This window comes from Tachyglossus aculeatus, chromosome 11 (genome assembly GCF_015852505.1).
Source record: "Tachyglossus aculeatus isolate mTacAcu1 chromosome 11, mTacAcu1.pri, whole genome shotgun sequence".
NCBI classification, from domain to species: domain Eukaryota; kingdom Metazoa; phylum Chordata; class Mammalia; order Monotremata; family Tachyglossidae; genus Tachyglossus; species Tachyglossus aculeatus.
The window spans coordinates 294,423-309,022 of record NC_052076.1 but is presented as its reverse complement, the minus strand read 5'-3'; the positions used below and the strand labels follow the sequence as shown (position 1 = coordinate 309,022).

Genomic DNA, 14,600 nt, shown 5'->3' with positions numbered 1-14,600 from the left:
GGTTTCCTAGTGCAACCCAGCCTGCACACCCCGATGTCTAGTGCCAACCTACTCATGGTAACTCGACCTCATCTATCCTGCAACTGAATCCTTGACCATGTTCTCCCTCTGGCCTGCAACTCCCTCACCCTCCATATACAACATACCACCACTCTCCTCACATTAAAAGCCTTGTTAAAATCACATCTCCTCCAAGAGGCCTTCCCCGACTAAGCCATCATTTCCCATACTCCCTGTCGCTTTGTCCTTGCAGTTAGATCTGTCCTCTTTAAGCACTTGATATTCACTCTACCCTCAGCTCCCCCAGCACTTATGTCCATGCCTGTCATGTATTTTAATGTCTGTCTCCGCTTCTAGACTGCAAGTAGCTTGTGGGCAGGGATCATGTCCACCAACCCTGTTGAACTGTACTCTCCCAAGCACTTAATACAGTGCTCTGCACACCGTAAGCACTCAATAAATACCACTGATTGATTGACTGATTGGAGTCTTGCCACAGTAGAGCACCGAGCTCTTAACTACCACATCCCCTGTGGCTTTGAAGAAAGAGCCCAGAATAGTTGCTCAGCCAGACCCTGACATAAATCAGTTGTTTTTTAATCGCAGAAGCCTGTGGGTTGATCCTTGAATGATATTGGAGAGAGAAACCACCCCTTTAGTTTATACTCCAGGTCATCTGCAACCATTGTTGAAAGGAGCTGGATAACTACCGAAGAAAAGCATTTTCCAGTCTTGGTCTTTCTCCTTCTAGGATGTCCGAGGTGCCATATGGAAACTTGACCTTAGTTTTTCCAACGTTGTAAGTTCCCTCCTTTTCTTTCTCTCACACTTCCTGGGTCTGTGGTTAGAGAGATTTCCACTCTCTTGCCTTTCCTACACTGATTTTTCACGGCGGGGACACCTCAGGCATTCTGGCTAGCACTTCTTAGAAGGTCTGGGTAACCTAGAGAAATTGTAGATGCCCAAGATGAAAAGGGAGATGTTGGTTGGGTGCCAGGGAGCCCTCCCTCCTGCCTTGCACTCCGGCTACTCAGAGTGGGGTAGCAGTCTTTGTAACTGAAGATCTTGAGGGAATGGGTTATCATCCCCCTGCCTGGAAGTCTGGGACTGGACCATTTGACCTCTCTGGGTGACTGGGTGAGCCTTCCTTTTGTCTGTCATTTTGTAGACCCAGGACCCAGAGCGCCTGTTTTCCTTCCACTCTGGCCCAATTGAAGGCCTAGCTGTCTCTCCACTCACCTACCTCATGGCCACCACCTCCCGGGACTGTACGTATGACTCGTCTCCTTGGCCAGTGAGTGGGTGGTGATAGTGACCGACCACCTCACACTGTTTTCTGAGAGCCGGTCGGACAGGGTCTGGCCGCCCAGCTACCCCCACTTGACCGGGAACACTTTCAGCCTGAAATGTTCAAGGGTCAGCTATGGTACAGGCCACAGCAACTCTAGGCCCAGACTGTAAACAAGAGCAAGGGTCTTGGGGTGGGATTTTGGAGGTGTGTTCTGCAGCCCCTTCCACCCTGCCCCTGCTTTGTTAGAGGACATCTTCCCCCTCACTGCCCATGGCCAGTCTGCCAGAGAGGGGAGCTCTTAGGATTCCATGGGTGGGTCTGGGCCCGGCTTTGCTGAAGCCCAGGCCACTGGCCCGGGACAGTCCATGGGCAGGAAGTTCAGGGCATTGAGGGTGTGAACTGGAGCAATTCCTCACAGGCAAGCAAGATTGGGGCTGGCAGAAAGCAGCTTCGGTTTTCTGGGCCAAGCCCAAGCCTTTGTGGCGGACTCTGAATAGCTCCAGGGCCGGAGAAGTTTGTGGTGTCCATGTCTCCTGCTATTCCTCTTGGCCTCTGGGCCTGCCCCCTCCTGGTTATTTTGCTGTTGAATCTACTGGCCCCGTGGATGAGCAGGGCAAGGGAGTGGAGGGCGTTTTAATCCCTCCTCATTCCCACCTGCCACTGCCGGCTCTGGGAAAGCTGGGGAGTGGCAGCTCCTTCTTGAGGCTCGGAGGCCTGTGGACGTGTCAGCTCTCCCCTGGTCGCCCCAGGTGGCTCTTCCTAATCAGGGTCCAGCAGCAACAGCCACCCAGCTCTGTATTTCCTCCAACTGTGGGGGTCTGTCCTTCCACAGGCTCTGTGAGAATCTTTGATTTTGCCAGCAGGCGCCTTTTGACCCAGATGAGATTCAGACAGGGAGGCACAGCCGTGATCTGGGCACCACGTGTGGTGAGTTTCCTCCACCAAAAGGGACCTCTGTTCTCGGGCGGGTGCCTTCTCTGGCAAGGGAGCGCTCATTTCCCCACAGCTGGATTGCCTATGAGGGAGGGTAAGGGGGACTCCAGGCCTGAGGTGGGTTTTCAGGAGGAATGGGCACCTGGGAGGACTGGCTGGGCCAGACCAGGCCAGGGTTTCAGGGTCAGTCTGCCCCAAGCTGGATGCGTACCCACCCCAGAGGAAGTGAGACGTCCCTGGCCGCCTTCCCACGTGTTTGAGGTGAAGGGGCACTGGCCTCGGTAGCTGTGGTGCTGCTGGAGGGTTAGGGGGCTGCCCCCGGGCCCCGGGTGGGGTGGGATCCTCTGCACTCTCTGCGGGACTGACCGCAGAACCAGAGGACCTCCAGCCAGCCAAGGATGCCGGTGAGCTCTGACTCCAAGAACTCCCAAGCTATGTTGACCCGCTCTCCTTTCACGGCCACATTTTGGGCAGAGTCCGTGTGGGCCGGTCTGGAAGAGTGGCAGTGACTCACCAGCTCTGCCTGCCTGGTTGACCACAGAGGGTTGCAGCCTGGAACGCAGCCAGGAGACATGATCATTGTCGTACAAGGGGGTGGCCATTCTTAGGATGGTCCCATGGGCTTGGCCTGCCTCTGCAGGCCTCCTGTCTTGAAAGTCCCTCTGAAATCCCACCTCCCTACAAGGCCTTCCCCACTTCACCCCGTATCTCCCCCGCACAGCTGTGGTGCCGCCTGAACACCTGGGGCTCACACTTAGGTCCACATCTTTACACTTCTGCTTCCCCCCTCTGGAATTTATTTTAGTGGCTGTATCTCCTACTGGACCCGTAAGCTGCTTGAGGGCAGGGATCGAGCCCACCAACTCTGTTGCATTCTCTCAAGCATTTAGAACAGTGCTTTACACCCCCTAGGCTGTCAGCTCCTTGAGGGCAGGGACTGTGTTTACCAACTCTATTGTCATCTCTCCAGTGCTCTGTAAAGAACTCTGCACGCAGTAGACTGAAAACTCCTTGAAAGCAAGAGATCATGTCTTCCAACTCTGTTGGATTCTTCCAAGGACAAAGTACAGTGCCTTGCACACAGCAGGAACTCAATAAATTCTATTTCTTGATTGATTGCTTGGTTACAGTCTGTCAAGCTTGGTCTGATGGGGCTGAGGCTTGTCCCCTACAACTGCAATTCATGGCTTCCCTGTGGTTGTTCTCCCCTTCACCAGGTGAACCCCAAGGGAGGGATCATCGCAGTGGGGTTTGAGGACGGAGTTGTCCGCATCGTGGAGCTGTTTGACCCAAAGGGGCTCGCTGTCTTTGCGGGGCGGGGCAAAGTCGGGGAAGCAGAAATGCGACTGATGCAGGCCTTCAAACCGCACACCGCGCCAGTCACGGCTCTGGCCTACCAGCGTAATGGAGAGATCCTCGCCAGTGGGGTAAGTGGTGGGGCTGCTTCCTGCTGAAACATTGGCATCACCAATGTCACCTGCTTGGGCACCAGCTCTTTGGGGTCAATGGACTCTGGACCCCGCCCCCTCTGCCCATCCCTCTATCTGGACCAGAGCGCTTCCCAAAGCCTAGGGCCTGAGGAGGCTCAGAGTGGTGGCCTCCTGGCTTCTTAACATTTTGGAGCCAGTTCCCTCCCAGCTCCTACCCTTTCTAAAACCACAGCCTCCTTCCTTCTCCCATCCTGCCTCCTTCCTTCTCCTGTCCCACCCCTGCACTCGCACTGAAGAGTTTTGTTACCGTCACAGGCTGCCTTGTTTGAACTCATGCTCTTGTACAGTGTTAAGTCCTATCTACCAGTGTCTTTCCCCTTGGGTTCTTTCTGGGGATGCCAGCTGTATGCTTTTGTCTAGGGTATCTAGAAATGGTGTTTGTATTGGCCTTTTGCATTTCACTAGGAAAGTTTTTTTGAGCTGAATGCCTCATTCTCCCACCTGAACTGTCTGTCCTTGCTCATTTTCCCATTCCAGCAGAAGCCATTGCAGCCATCCTCTTTGTCCCAGAAGCTCCCAAACTTGGTGTCAACTTGGACTCTTCTCTGTCCTTGACCACCCCCACACTCAGCCGAAACCCTGCCGGCTGCTTCTTTCTCCCTGTAATCATTCGGGCATCAGTCTCTCCCCTCCCCACCCCACCCCCTCCAACTCTGAAACTGTTTCCCGGGGTCCAGCCCTCATCACCTTTTGGCCAGAGTGGTATTGCAGCCTCCCTGATTGCTGACCTCCCCCCAGACTGCTGCCTCTTCCTGCTGGGGGACCCTGCCATTTTTCTAAGATGCCTGCTGGAGAGCCTCCCCTCTGGTACCTGGTTTGACCCCTTTCCCTTTGTTGGCTCCCTCTCACCCACCTGCCTGCTCTCGCCTCCTGCCACCTTTCAGTTCTTGCTCTTCATTCCTACCGGACCCCCCGATCACCTGCTGCCCTGTGACTCCTTATTCTCACCTTTCCCCATGCTCGGAAGCCTCCTTCACCACACCACTCTGGTCCAAGGCAACTCCCTCCTCTGCCAAAAGACCCCCTCCTCCAGGAGGCATTCTCCAACCAAGTTCCCAGCCCTGTGGCCTTGTCTTGGCCCTCAGAGCCTCAGGTCCCCGGCATCCCGAGTGGTGTGTTAATTATCCACTGAGCTAGTCGCGTGAGCTTAAGGGGTATTCTACTCACATACTTTCAAAGTCTGGCTAGTTGCCCACTTATGGGCGCTTGTCCTACCTAGTACAGTGCAAGCTCTCTGAGGGCAGGGGTCACATGTGAATGTTTCCACACTCTCAGCACAGTGCTCTATGAACAACAGTGCTTGGCAAATGCTGGTGATCCCAGTGCTGCAAGATCATGATTTCTCCTGGGGTAAATGAAAAGGTGCCATTGATGGGGCTTCTGGGGTGCAGTGGGACTGAGGCGAAGTTGGTGAACCACCGTGCGCGCCCATCTGGCAGTGGGCTTGGCTTCAGCGGGGCTTCCTTGGCTGTCTTTTGTAACCGCTGCATTCTTGATGGTTCCTCCTTTCCCAGAGTAAAGACCAAACCATTTTCTTCTTTGTCGTGGAGGAGAGATATGGACCGATTGGCTACATCGGCGTTCCTGGACCGGTTCAGCAGTTACAGTGGTCTCCGCCATCCCATGTGAGTGAGATTGTCTATAGGAGTCGCCATTCTGGTCCCGGGAGAGTCTGGGAGGCTTAGGGGCTGGAGTCAGGACTAAATCACCTTGGGCCTCAGGGATCCTGCCTTACCTCCTGGAGATGTAATTGGACCAACCAGATGGTCCGATTAGATGTTTCTAATGACATCTTTGTTAAAAAAAAACAACTTGTGCCAGGGAATCAATTAATCAATCAATCAATGGTATTTATTGAGTGCTTACTGTGTGCAGAGAACTGTATCAAGTGATTGGGAGAATACAGTATACCAGAGTTGGTAGACAGTTTCCCTGCCCTCATAATGAGCTCACAGTCTAGAGGAGGAGACAGACATTAAAATAAATTATGGATATGGACCTAAGTGCTGAAGGGCAGAGCGTGGGGTGAATATCAAGTGCTTAGAGGGTCAAAATCCAAGTGCAAGGGTGGCAGAGGGGAGAGGGTGTAAGGGAAATGAGGGTTTAGTTGGGGAAGGAATCTTGGAGGAGATGTGATTTTTAATAAGGCTTTGAAAGTGAGTAGAGTGGTGGTCTGTCTTACATGAAGGGTGAGGGAGTTCCAGACCAGAGGCAGGTTGTGGGTGAGTGGTTGGTGGTGAGACAAATGAGAACGAGGTTCATTGAGTAGGTTGGTGTTAGAGGAGCAGCATGGCCTAGTGGAAAGAGCATGGACCTGCTCTGCCTTGCTCTGCCAGTTGCTTGCCGTGTAGCCGTGGGTAAGTCACTTAACTTCTCTGTGCCAGTTACCTCATGTATAAAATGGGGATTAAATCCTTCTCCCTCCAAGTTGGACTGGGAGCCCCATGTGGAACAGGAACTATGTCCAACATAATAAACTTGTGTCTACCCCAGTGCTTTGAACAGTGCCTGACACATAGTATGTCCTTCACAAATACCATTAAAAAAAAAGAGGAGGGAATTGAGTATGCTGGGTTGAAGTAGGAAATCAGGGAGCTGAGGAAGGATGGATTGAGCTAATTGAGTGGTTTAAAGCCAAGGATGAGGAGTTTCTGTTTGATGTGGAAGTGGATGGGCAAGCACCGAAGGTTCTTGAAGAGTGGGAAAACATGGGCTGAAGAGTTTTTTTAGAAAAATGATCCAGGCAACAGAGTGTAGTATGGACTGGAGTCTGGAGAACTGGAAACAGGGAGGTCAGCAAGGAGACTGAGGCAGTAGTCAAGGAGGGACAGGGTAAGTGCCTGGATCATAGTAGTAACAATTTGGATGGAGAGGAAAGAGTGAATTTTAGTGGTGTTGTGAAGGTAGAACTTGCAGGATTTGGGGACAGATTGAATTTGCGGGTTGAATGAGAGAGGTGAGTTAAGGTCAATGGCAAGGTTATGGGCTTTTTAAAAATGGTATTTGTTAAGTGCTTACTATGTGTCCAGCACTATTCTAAGCTCTGGGATAAATAATAATTTATCAGACTGGATATGGTCCCTGTCCCACATGGAGCATACTATCAAGTTCAAGGGAGAACAGATAATGAATCCCCATTTTGCAGTTGAGGAAACTGAGGCACAGAGAAGTTAAGTGACTTGCCCAAGGTCATACAGCAGGCAAGAGGCAGATCTGGGATTAGAACCCAGGTCCTCTGGTTCTCAGGCCTGTACTAGGCCATACTGGTATTGGTATGAGGTATTGGTGGGACATCCTTTTTCCTCTCCCCCTCCCCATCCCCCCCGCCCTACCTCCTTCCTCTCCCCACAACACCTGTACATATGTTTGTACAGATTTATTACTCTATTTATTTTATTTGTACATATTTACTGTTCTGTTTATTTTGTTTGTTCTGATGACTTGACACCTGTCCACATGTTTTGTTTTGTTGTCTGTCTCCCCCTTCTAGACTGTGAACCCATTGTTGGGTAGGGACCGTCTCTATATGTTGCCACCTTGTACTTCCCAAGCGCTTAGTACAGTGCTCTGCACACAGTAAGCGCTCAATAAATACGATTGAATGAATGAATGAACATCCAGGTAGAGATGTCCTGAAGTTAAGAGGAAATATAAGACTGCAGAGAAGGAGAGAGATCAGGGCTGGAGGTGTAGATTTTGGTAATCACCCATGTAGAGATAGTAGTTGAGGCAATGGGAGTGAATCAATCAATCAATCAATCAATCAATCGTATTTATTGAGCGCTTACTATGTGCAGAGCACTGTACTAAGCGCTTGGGAAGTACAAATTGGCAACACATAGAGACAGTCCCTACCCAACAGTGGGCTCACAGTCTAAAAGGGGGAGGCAGAGAACAAAGCCAAACATACCAAAAAAAATAAAATAAATAGGATAGAAATGTACAAGTAAAATAAATAAATAAATAGAGTAATAAATATGTACAACCATATATACATATATACAGGTGCTGTGGGGAAGGGAAGGAGGTAAGATGGGGGGATGGAGAGGGGGACGAGGGGGAGAGGAAGGAAGGGGCTCAGTCTGGGAAGGCCTCCTGGAGGAGGTGAGCTCTCAGCAGGGCCTTGAAGGGAGGAAGAGAGCTAGCTTGGCGGAGGGGCAGAGGGAGGGCATTCCAGGCCTGGGGGATGACGTGGGCCGGGGGTCGATGGCGGGACAGGCGAGAACGAGGTAGTTCTTCAAGGAAGTGGGTGTAGATGGAGAATAGAAGAGAACCCAGAACCAAGCCTCCCTCCCCTCCAAAAATAAAAAGTGACCCAGAACTGAGCCTTGGGGGTCTCCCACAGTTAGGTGGTGGGAAGCAGAGGAGGAGCCCATGAAAGAGATGGAGAATGAGTGGCCAGAGAGTCAGGAGAAGAATCAGGATAGGACAGTGTCAGTGAAGCTAAGGGAACTAATGTTGGTTCCAGGATATTGCTCCAAGTGTGTGAGAATCATCTGATTGCAATGGACAGAGGAGTGTTTGCCGGGGATATGTGTGTGTGTGTGTGTGTGTGTGTGTGTGTGTGTGTGTGTGTGAGAATTCTCTAAGCACGAACATTGTCTTTCTTACCCAGTCTTTCTCAGCATGGTCTGTGGGGAAGAGAACTATGAAAGTCATGTGGCCAAGACACCAGTCCTGTCTCTATCAGGGGCTCATTGTAGGACATTGGACAGTTCATCTTTTGTACTTGGTTTTTCCATCTGTGAATGGGGGCATGGCATGCATTCTGACTAGGGAGCAGGGATGTTTGAAGAGAATCTCGAAGCGTATCACCTTATTGGAGGGAGGGTGCCGGCTAGGGACTGAGTCCATTACTGAGACCATATATCCCTGGGCTGGACTGAACTGGCCTGTCTGAGGCCACCTGGGACTCCTGTGTGGGCCTAGTTGGGTGGGCAGGGGGAGCTTGTTCCCAACTCGGCACCAATGGCCAAGCCCTTTGGGGAGTCTGACTGGAGAGGGATGTGGGTACATCAGTGGCCATGCCTTCCTGGGATGTTTCCACCAGTCCCACCATCCCTCCCTTGCTTCCTAGGTGGGTCCTCGCTGGCCTCCTCTGAAGGCAGAGTCAGAGGAGGGCAGAGAAGGGACCTCGGCGGGGGGGTGGGAGGGGATGCTGTGCCCCAGCAGGTTGAGCCCATGGGAGGGGGCTTCTCTGGGCCTAAAGCCTGACAACAGAGTGGGCTGTGGGCAATGGCAACCGCCCTGGTCATGCCCAGGGTGGGTGGGGCCGGACCAACCCAGGCCTCCTCAAGAGATGAACCCCTGCCTTTAGCTTGCTTCGTCGGGGAGGGACCCGGATTCTGCCCCCTTGGAAGGTCTCCACGCCGGGGGCACTTCCGAGTTCAGGGGAGTTTCCCCTGGATCCAGATTACCAAGGCAGTCAAGGGGTCAGAGGCCAGCTTCCCCTGAAGCTGCCACCCAATCTGCGAGGGCCAGTCACCTCTGGTTCCCAGAGCCCTTGGAAAGTTTAATGAAGCTTGGCTATCAGGAATGGAAGTGGGCTTGGTTTTGCTGCCCCCCCCTCACCCACCCAGTGCTTGGGATTTGCTCTCTTCCAGGGAGACAGCAAGCTGATGGTTCTCTGTGAGAACGGCTACGTGCTGCAGGTAGCTGCGCCAGCCCTCCAGGAAGGGAATAGCTTGTCCAGCTATGAGATCAAAGGCTTGCCCTCCCAGTGCTTCCACTTTCTGAGCATCAAATCTAGAATCCTGGTAGGGATTTTCTTCCATCCAGGTGGCTGGAGTTGGGAGGGCTGGAGGTGGGGCCAGGGGTGGAGGGTCTGTCACCACTTCAGAATGTTGTAAGTCTCTGGTGTTGGCAAGAAGATGTTGGACCGGTGCCACCTCGCACTCTGCCTGGCATTTCTGTGGGCACCTAACATGGGACTGTGCCCTGGGTGGGTGTTTGAGGGTTATTTCCATGAGTAAATGAATGAATCAACACCTTGCATTGTTTTTTTCCCAACAAAGAGGGACGAGGAGATTGAACGTAGAGAGAAGCAGAGGAAGGAGAAAGAGAAGGAGAAGGAAGCAAGGAGAAAGCTTCGGGAAGAAAAAATGGAGAACCTGGATGGGGAGTTTGTTGAGGAGGGGGAGGAGGAGGAGGAAAAACCACTGCCCGAAATCTACATCCCCAAAGAGCCCAGTCCGATGTTGTGTGGATTTTACTCTTCGCCAGGGAGGTTTTGGCTGTCTCTGGTAGGTTGTGAATGGGACGGTGGCCGCTGGGTATGGGGTGGCCTGGGCCACTGGGTTTGGGCTCCATCCCCTGGGTGTCTTTCTGTCAGCCAGCAAGGGTGACCATACTGACTCCTTCCTGATTGCTCTCCTCGTCCATCTGACTCCTGTCTGAGCCCTTTGCGTCGCTGGTTTTTCTGCCTGGTTCTTCTCGAACTCTCCTCTCCCTACCTGCCCTCCTTGTCCTCTCTCCATACCCACCTCTGAATACTGCCCCCCAGACCTCCCTCTGAAACCTCCCACTGAGACCTCCCTCTGTCCCTTCCCTCCAAGCCTTCTGAGCCCCCCTGCCATTCCTGCCCTCTGATGATGATGATGTTGATGGTATTTCTTAAGAGCTTACTATGTGCCAAGCAGTGGTCTAAACACTGGGGTAGGTACAAGACTATCAGGTTGTCCCACGTGGGGCTCACAGTCTTAATCCCCATTTTACATATGAGGTAACTGAGGCACAAAAAAGTTAAGTGACTTGCCCAAAGTCACACAGCTGATAAGTGGCAGAGCCAGGATTCAAACCCATGACCTCTGACTCCTAAACCCATGCTCTTTCCACTAAGCCACGCTGCTTCTCTGGTCCCCCTTCCTATCCCTCTTCTGATCTCCTCTCTGAGCCCTCCCTCTGTGCCCCCTTGTAAGTGCACCCCTCCCTCCCCCTGCACATACCATGCCCTCCCTCCATTTTTGTGTGCCAGCATTATGGAGTACGGTCCCTGAAGCTGTGGGCAGGGCCAATGAGTGTGTCTCAGGACCCTGTTTTTGCCCACTTGTTCAGTCCAATGTTCCCTCTTCTTCCTTTCCTTTTGTAGTTGCTGGACTCTAGCATCCGATTGGAAGTTCCTCTTCCCTGTTCCTTGGGCTTCCCTCCCCCACTGAGCAGGACCAGCCGGCCAGCTGACCATCCCAGGCTTAAAGGAGGGTCCTGCCGGCAAGGCAGCTAGAGCTACCAGAGGGTCTTCCTGCTGGAAACATTTATAGCTCCTACTGGTTCTTCCTGCAGGAGGGCCAGTCGGCATCTTCTCTGTGCTGCCGGGCTGTTCCTCTGCTGCAGGTCCCAGCACAGGGGGAGACTGGGTCTTAGCTGCAACCCCCACTCCTCCCTTCCGTGTGTGCACTCAGTGTCTGGTGATAATGGTGATAACTGATTTTGTAGCGCTGATTGAGCACTTGAGTACCCAGCTTTGTGCTAGGGATTGGTCTTGGTGCAGGATAAACAGATCAAACGCAGTCCCTACCCCGCATGGGCCTCACAACCTAGGAAGGAGGGAGAGTGGGGATTTTCTTTCCCATTTTACAGATGAGAAAACTGAGGCCCAGAGAGGTTCAGTGACCCACCCAAGGTCACTCCACAGGCTAGTGGCAGAGATGGGGCTCAAACCTGGATCTCGTGTCTCTCAGGCCCGTGCTCTTTCCACACTAACGATGTGGTGCCCCTTTTGGGTTTGGGGTCGTAGCTGGGGTAAGATCTGTGGAATGGCTGGTTGACTGTACATATCGGGGCAAGAAGAGATTACAGACAGAGGTGCTCCTGTAGCTAGCCGGCAGTAAACACTCCTGTTACGGGACCCTCGAGCCGGGACACGGGTCTCCTTCCCCTACCTGTTTCTACTTCTCTTTCCCAGGGGGGCTATGATTCTGGCTTCCTCTACCATTGCGAATTCCCACCACCGGATGCCACCCCTCAGCAGCACGAGCCTTTCTCCTTCCTGCCTGTCGAGAACACAGATGACAATCCCATCCGGGTTGTCTCGTTCAGGTGAAGTGGAGTTTTGCCATGAGCTTCCTTACCGATAGGTCCCCTTCCTGTCCCTTACCAGTATAGCCAGTTTGCGATGGCCCTGTCCACAGAGGGGAGGAAGAGGAGGAGGTGGAGAAGGAGGAGGAAAAGAAGGAAGGCCACAAGAATTGATGACATCTTCAGCAACCTCCATCCTCAATTTTATGGTTATTTCCCACATGCCCCGCTCTCCACCCCCAGACTATCAACCAGTGCCTCTAATGTGTCATCCATGGCCAGATTCCCAACCTGCTTTTGCCCTTCTAGATCGGTCAAGGTCAGATCAAGTAAGTGGACTGGTTGAATGTGGCCCGGCCTGGATAATGAGATCCTGGATGATTGATAGAGGGCTGCCAGGGTCCCCGTTGGCCCCAGCTTGGTCCTAATTCTCATGGGCGTTTTCCTCCCTGAACTCCTAATGACAGGGGCCCCTCGCCAGGCCCTGTCTGGACATGGGGTCTGCATCCCACCCGCCATGCAACAGCAGTGACCTCTGCCTTCCCTTGCAGCACAAGTGGCCTGCTGATGTTCTGCGGGATGGAGGACGGGGCCGTGCGGGTCTTCCCCCTGAAGGACAAGAGCACCTCGCTCAGCTCACTTGGAGCCTCCTGGACCCTGACCGTCCACGATAATGACCACGGCCAGGTCCAGAACATCTCCCCAAGCTATGACGACCGCTTCTTGGTGACCTGTGGGGCGGACAGCAATATCTTCGCCTTCGCTGTCCTGTCTGATGTCGAAATCGAGAAGGGGATGAGGGCCAAAGTGCCATCGCCCAGGGTAGGGGAGCCAGCCCCGGCCTCCGCGGCCCCAGTGCCTCCGTGTCCCCAGGGGGCAGGGAAACGGTTGGCGGCTCTGGAGAAACTCCACCCTGGGCACAGAGCGGTCTCTCTACATGACACCAGCACAGCCTCCCTGGGCAACTGGGGTCCAGATGCTTCTGCCACCCTCCTCTTCTGGACTTTGTGTCATGACCCGGTCCAGTCCCAGAGCTCAGGGACAGTGTCTCTACTGGTCCTAGTGGGGAGGAGTCTGTGGTGCCTGCTGCAGGACCCATTGCGCTAAATACCTCCCTTCTCTCCCAAGCTGAGCATCTGAAAGTGAGGCTCCGCTAAGTTCCCCCCAGCAGTCCAGGTCCTCCTTGAACTGTGCCAGGAAGAAAACACTCCCTGTAGCAGGGAATGAAGCCACAGATGCATTACCCAGCCAGTGGCTGCCAGCACTGGGGCTTCCCCCAGCAGCAGATGCAGGACTCCCCTTCCTGCCTGCTTGGAGGTGGGTCACGGGGCTGGGACCATCTTCCTGACATGTAAATGGCATCTTGGCACCCTTAGAGCCTGTCAAGCTGGATCCTGTGCATGGCAGGAGCTGGCCTTCCCCATTTGGAATGTGGCCTCTAGCAAGAATCGGGGGCAGTGGAGCAGCCTTGGAGGTTTTCAGAGCAAAGGAATCTTGGGGCAGTTCTGATTACCACTTGTGCAGAGCTATGCTTTTCCCTTCCCAGAAAGGTCTTGAAGGTGAGAAAGTAGCGGAAGACATCGAAGACCCTGACGCCTACAGGTACCACTCATGGGATGGTTGGTGGCCATCCCGGTCACTGATCCCCCAATGACCATCCGGGCTTGGGAGCCTCCGGCACCTGTTTTCAGTGCCGGTGAGCATGACTGAGCCTGCAATTCCCAGAGCCGAGGTGGGTACTGTTGTACTCATTTGGTGGATGAGGATACTGAAAGGTAGGAATGCTGCTCACTGGACTATCTGACAGTGGTCAGCAGCAGAGCTGGGGCTAAAGCCCAGGCCAAGACAATCCCAGCCTCAGCCTTCCCAGGTGGCTCCCAAATCCTGGGTCCTCTGAGTCCCCTTCCTTCTCTGCCCATCTGTTAGCATCGAGGGTGCCAGGCGCAAGAAGGAGCATGACCAGCTGATGAAGGAGGTAGAAGAAATCAAGTCCATTAAGAGGGAAGAGCTGAGGAGACTGCAGGTGGAGTTCCAGGAGCTGCTGAAGCAGAATGCGACATTGCCAGAACACATGCAGCTCCACCGGGCAGTGAGTACCACTATTCACCTACCCTCCACCGATCTGGCTGTCCAGGCTGGGGTGCCCGGGCAGTCCGGAAAAGGCCAAAAAGCCAGACCCTATCCCTATAATGACGTGGGAAGGACTTCTGAAGTTTTCTGACCACAGATTAGACCCCATCGAGGCAACCCTCATGGTCCATCCCCATGTGCGGTGACCCCATCCACTCTGCAGCCCCGTGATCCTCCCGGTTGCTTGGCTGAGGTTGGGCATCCACTGCTCCTGGTTCCCTCCCACCCTGCCTGACCGATCCAGTTGGATGTTGGCCCACAAAAGTTCTCAGACCTCACTCCTGCCCCCACTCTCCTGAAACACTGGAAGCCTGGGCTGATTGCAAGTTCCTTGATTAGGGATCGCATCCCCTGCCTCGACTCTACTCCTGACCACTCAGTGTAGTACAGTGCACCCCATTGGCAATCAGCACATAGTATTGATTGTTTTTGGGGGTGTTCCAATAATGGACCCATAGGCTGGGCCTCCATTTGGGGAAGCTTGGAGTTCCTGGGTCTCCGGGGCCAATGAGAACCATGAGTTCACCTGCCAGAGGTTCCCTCCATGCAGGAGTTTGAGCTGGACTCCAGGATCCGTGAAGAGATTGACCGGCAGACCGCTGAGGATGTCCGGTTGGTGGAGAAGGAGTTGGCCTGGGAGCAAGAAAAGCACTGGATTGGACTGAAGAAGCTACAGCAACGGTATCGATCAATCGATAGTATTTCTTGAGCATTGACTGTGTGCAGAGCGCTGTACTGAGCAC

The 14,600-nt window shown here is 53.4% G+C and overlaps 1 protein-coding gene across 3 annotated transcripts in view; it reads left to right on the top strand.

Annotated features, from left to right (window-relative positions):
• The window catches only part of CFAP44 (cilia and flagella associated protein 44), a 45,302-nt gene that overhangs the window by 9,702 nt on the left and 21,000 nt on the right, over positions 1-14,600 (top strand). For all 3 annotated transcript variants that reach the window (XM_038754768.1, XM_038754769.1, XM_038754767.1), the window contains exons 10-21: positions 752-799; positions 1,169-1,268; positions 2,124-2,218; positions 3,442-3,651; positions 5,229-5,339; positions 9,318-9,470; positions 9,729-9,956; positions 11,615-11,748; positions 12,279-12,549; positions 13,274-13,329; positions 13,654-13,816; positions 14,408-14,538. In XM_038754768.1, the coding sequence (XP_038610696.1) occupies positions 752-799; positions 1,169-1,268; positions 2,124-2,218; positions 3,442-3,651; positions 5,229-5,339; positions 9,318-9,470; positions 9,729-9,956; positions 11,615-11,748; positions 12,279-12,549; positions 13,274-13,329; positions 13,654-13,816; positions 14,408-14,538 (1,700 nt within the window). The remainder of the gene's footprint in view (positions 1-751; positions 800-1,168; positions 1,269-2,123; positions 2,219-3,441; positions 3,652-5,228; positions 5,340-9,317; positions 9,471-9,728; positions 9,957-11,614; positions 11,749-12,278; positions 12,550-13,273; positions 13,330-13,653; positions 13,817-14,407; positions 14,539-14,600) is intronic.